The 4,243-nt window shown below is 36.7% G+C and overlaps 1 protein-coding gene across 1 annotated transcript; it reads right to left on the bottom strand.

Annotated features, from left to right (window-relative positions):
• Positions 1-1,989: 1,989 nt before the first annotated feature.
• Positions 1,990-3,215, bottom strand: LOC145771554 (uncharacterized). Its single transcript, XM_082583256.1, has 2 exons — positions 3,107-3,215; positions 1,990-2,559 (listed from the first exon to the last, which is right to left on the bottom strand). Exons 1-2 carry the CDS (start codon positions 3,207-3,209, stop codon positions 2,039-2,041), a joined length of 624 nt encoding a protein of 207 aa, XP_082439382.1. The 5' UTR covers positions 3,210-3,215; the 3' UTR covers positions 1,990-2,038.
• Positions 3,216-4,243: the final 1,028 nt, after the last annotated feature.

Genomic DNA, 4,243 nt, shown 5'->3' with positions numbered 1-4,243 from the left:
TGCTAGGGTGTGCTAAAGCACAGGGGCCTCGCAGACAGAGGGCCCCACTTTTCCTAAAAATTAAATAAATAAAATAACAAATTTTTCCTGAAAAAAATTTTCAAGAAAAAAATTAAGAAAAGTGGGGCCCCCCTGTCTAAAAAAAGTAACACATTTATCAATAGCCAAAAAAAAGTCGTGCGACTGAATTTCATGTCAGTTTTTTAAATCCTATTTACGTAGTTAATATAGTGAATGAAAGAGCAGTTTAGAATAGAAATTCAGAATAACCTTTCATTGCGATTTGCAGTGTAGTGTGCAGTACTAACAGTGGTCCCTTGCTACAATGTTTTCCCTTGCACGGTTTCGTTGATTTAATGTGTGTGATTTTGCATCCATTATAACGTAAACATTGTTGACTTAATTTGCACATGCTTATTTAATCATCGATCACGTGCTGTTTCAAAGTTATCTAACTTACCTAAGCAAGGCTCGGTTTCCTCTGCAAGCGAAACCAGCTTACTTCCATTACCGTACGCTCCACGTAAGCTGGTAAGGGCCCGCATAAAATTCATTAGCACAGGGACCCCATTTGACCTTAATCCGGGCCTGAAAACACTGCATTACAATATACCCCCTTGCCTGTATATCTTGGCATAACACTGGACAGGACCCTATATCCTATAAGACACACCTACTGAAACTTAAGAAAAAATTATCTGCGAGCAACAACTTTCTGCAAAAGCTGGGAAACTTAAACTGGGGAGCAGAAGAGCACACACTGAAGCAAACTGCACTGGCTCTTTGCTATTCGACCGCTGAATACACGCTCCGGTATGGGCTAGGTCAAGCCACACTAAAGTAATTGACTCCGAATTAAACCAAGCATGTAGAATCATAACTGGCACACTCCGTCAAACACCAATCTCCGACCTCTATAACTTAGCAACTATAGCTCCAACGCATATCCGAAGAGAAGTCGCTACAAAAAAAGGAAAGAGTAAAACAAATATCCGACCAACGCCACCTTCTCTATGAACACAAACGTGTTCCAACAAGACTCAAGATCTTCACTTGAACGCCTTGTAGGCTATAAACATGCAGTTTTGCCATAAAACGTATTGAATTCGATGCAAACCAATTTTTTGGGAAGTATCTATCTTCAGTCTATTTTCTAAACCTGTTTAAAATATGTATTTGTATCAGTCGAACACTTTTATGTCATAAAAAAAAACTTGTTAAAATAACACAATATTACTACATATTTTTTTCTTCCAACAACATGAAGATATCTTCTGAAAATATTGGTTGTATTAATGAGTATGAGTAAGCACAAGCTAAGTTTATTGGCATGTTTAATGTGTTGTGAATGAAGCTTTGCTTCTGTGATTACTGCAGCAGGTTACAACATCTTTAAAAGTTAACTTTACGTATTATTAATTCTGAAGATGCGCATTATCATTGTGTGCAAAATGTCAGTAAAGTGGGTTGTATTTTTCTGCTTGTACTGTGAACATCATTCGTAGAAAATACAATAATTTTCGTATGAGGTATAAAATCCACAACCAACGATACAGTAATCGCCAATGTTCTGTTGCATTTATTACATACGGTACATCTATTACTTTTGTTGATTGGAGCAGTGATTTTATCATGTAACGATTGTAACACACCATCAAAAGTGAAAAGTTGCCTTTAATGATTGAAAGGTAATTGAAATTAAATAATTTGACAAATGCGTCAAAAACAGTCTTTCCCTAATTTGGACACCTGCGAGATTTTTCTTCCTGTTCATCTGTATGAAGTTATTTGTCCCAGTGCTCAACTATTTTGATAAACGATATGGGCAGAATGTGAAATATCGCACTAATATTATTGAAGATTAACATGAAAGTAAACCACCAAAAAGATAAACAATGCTTTTATTTGACAATATAATATACTCAAGCCTCAGAAAAGATAAACAATGCTTTTATTTGACAATATAGGCTACTCACAGATACACTCACAAATAAATGTATTCGAGTGGTATCCCAACATTCTAAGTCAGTATGCAGGTTTAAAAGTGGCCATATTCAGAATGAATGGAAGAAAATCCGTAAAGATGCTTGTATATGCTACGGCGAAGAATGCCATTGAATATAGGAACAAAAGCATGCCAAAGAATGTAATGACGCCAATTTCCAGGTACCACGCTTTCGATAAAGAAAGTACAGAAGACAAGAGACAAAAATTGGCCGATGATTTTAGAAAGTAAATGATTGAAGCCGTGACTTATGCACAAAAACGATGTTAAATTGCAAGAAACGGCAAGTACGTGCAACAGCATCAAGTAACAAAATGTATAAAATAAAGTCATCTTTTCCAAAAAATTCTTTGTTTCTCCTTTATTCATTAAAAAAAGTGCAGTTGGAATTGCGGACACTAATAATCCATCAATGCCTTTTAGCAAATGGTTCTGACCGAAGATAAGAAATCCAAACATATTTTCCATCTGGACTGTGGTGTACATGTAATACCACGACATCAGACACCAGCACAGGTACAAAATGAGACGAGTAGAAAAACGAGGTTTTGGATCTACATATAAAAACAGTTAATCTCAAAATATAGTTAACCTTGTATACAATATGATAAAATTAGGGATAATTTCAGTCCGAGCTCGTCCAGAAGTTTGTATTGTTGCTTTCTGCAACATATCGGTTGCGTTGTTGCGAGTTTAGGTTTATACTGGCCCCGAGATCCGACTTTGCCACTAAGAGCCTATTCCAAGACTTGCTAGAACTCTTATCGAGTGAGCACATTTCTTTTCCACTCTGGAATCGTTTGTAGATTTTGTCCTTCTATTTACAGCCAAAATTAAGATTTTGCTTCTTATGTTCTGCAGTTGAGCAGCGAAGTATTATTAGTAATGTTACTGTTACATTTGTTTGGCAGAGGTCACATCTTCACCCCAACACAGCCACTGTAGCTTAATAAGACTCATTTGAGAAAGCGCTTGTGGCTCTTGCAAACACATAAAACCGCGGTTTCAAAACACGTAGTCAAAAGAAAAAGCAATATCTTTGAGAGTGCACATTTTTGACTACAACGTTTGAAACCAAGAACAAATAAGAGTTAAACTCACCCAACTTCCTCGAGAAATATTCGCACATCATAATTCCAACCATGAAGGAAACCAAGGCAATGTACAAATAAGGAGAGTTGTTGCCTTTGTCAACAACAACCATTTTGAAGCACACAAAATTAACCAAATGCCAGGATTCATGCAAAATGCAAAATAAAGTTTTTGCGTGCTTTTATGAGCAGGTTCCTGTAGAAAAGAGCAATTCAAATATCACATAACTCTCTTGAAGGTTTTTAAGACCAACGTGGTGCGTTGCATGACGACAAATGTCAGATAGAACAAGACAATCGCTTCATGATGTTTCCACAGCCCTAAAAAGTTAAACTGTTTAAAGCAAATGGCGAGATAATCTTGAGATATTCATTCACATACAGGGCATTGTGCGTACCATCTTCCCCCTCTGAAATTCACTAATGAGCAGGGCCGTTAAAAGGCTAATTTGGGCCCGGTATCAAATAAATCCTTCGGCCTGAAATCAAGGTCCTGGGGCACCAAATCACACTATAACCTAATACGCGATGGTTTCTTGAAGTTCACGGGCCCTTGAAAAGGTTTACAGGATCCTAAATTCATCCTGGATCCAAGTCCAAAAGTACCCCCTGGACCTCCTTATTAACGTTACTGCTAGTGGGCCCTACGTTTAGTAATGGCGTTTAAAAATAGAATGAGAAGGCGTTAATAAGTTAGGGCCCCAGACTTTATAAAAGTAGAGAAAAAAATGTCATTCATCATTTTAGCAAAGAGTAAACAACTCTAAGATTTTATAAAACGAAATATTTAATAGGCTATGCCAACAATGCAGTACCGGATTTAGAAAAAAGTTGGATAAAAGTTTCCTGTGTTGGTTATAATAAATGAGTTAACTTTCGTATATACTTTATGTTGACATAGCTTATGATAAAAAATAGCCGACTTGAGTCATGTAAATTGGTTTATTGCAACAAATCAACCAGACCAATAATTGTTTAGGATCTGAGTACGGTATCAACAAATATTTTAAATGTGAAAACATACGCTGCCTCTTTTTTGTTTCGCTTTAGTATTTCTCTTACCGCAGAGCGGTTTATCTGACCACAGATCTCTGTAGCCTACGTTTTTGATAGCAGACAACAGTATCACGGTTGCCAGATGAATTAA

Source organism: Aplidium turbinatum, chromosome 6, assembly GCF_918807975.1.
Source record: "Aplidium turbinatum chromosome 6, kaAplTurb1.1, whole genome shotgun sequence".
NCBI lineage: Eukaryota > Metazoa > Chordata > Ascidiacea > Aplousobranchia > Polyclinidae > Aplidium > Aplidium turbinatum.
The sequence above is the reverse complement of the archived record's forward strand: the minus strand, read 5'-3'. Positions and strand labels throughout refer to the sequence as shown.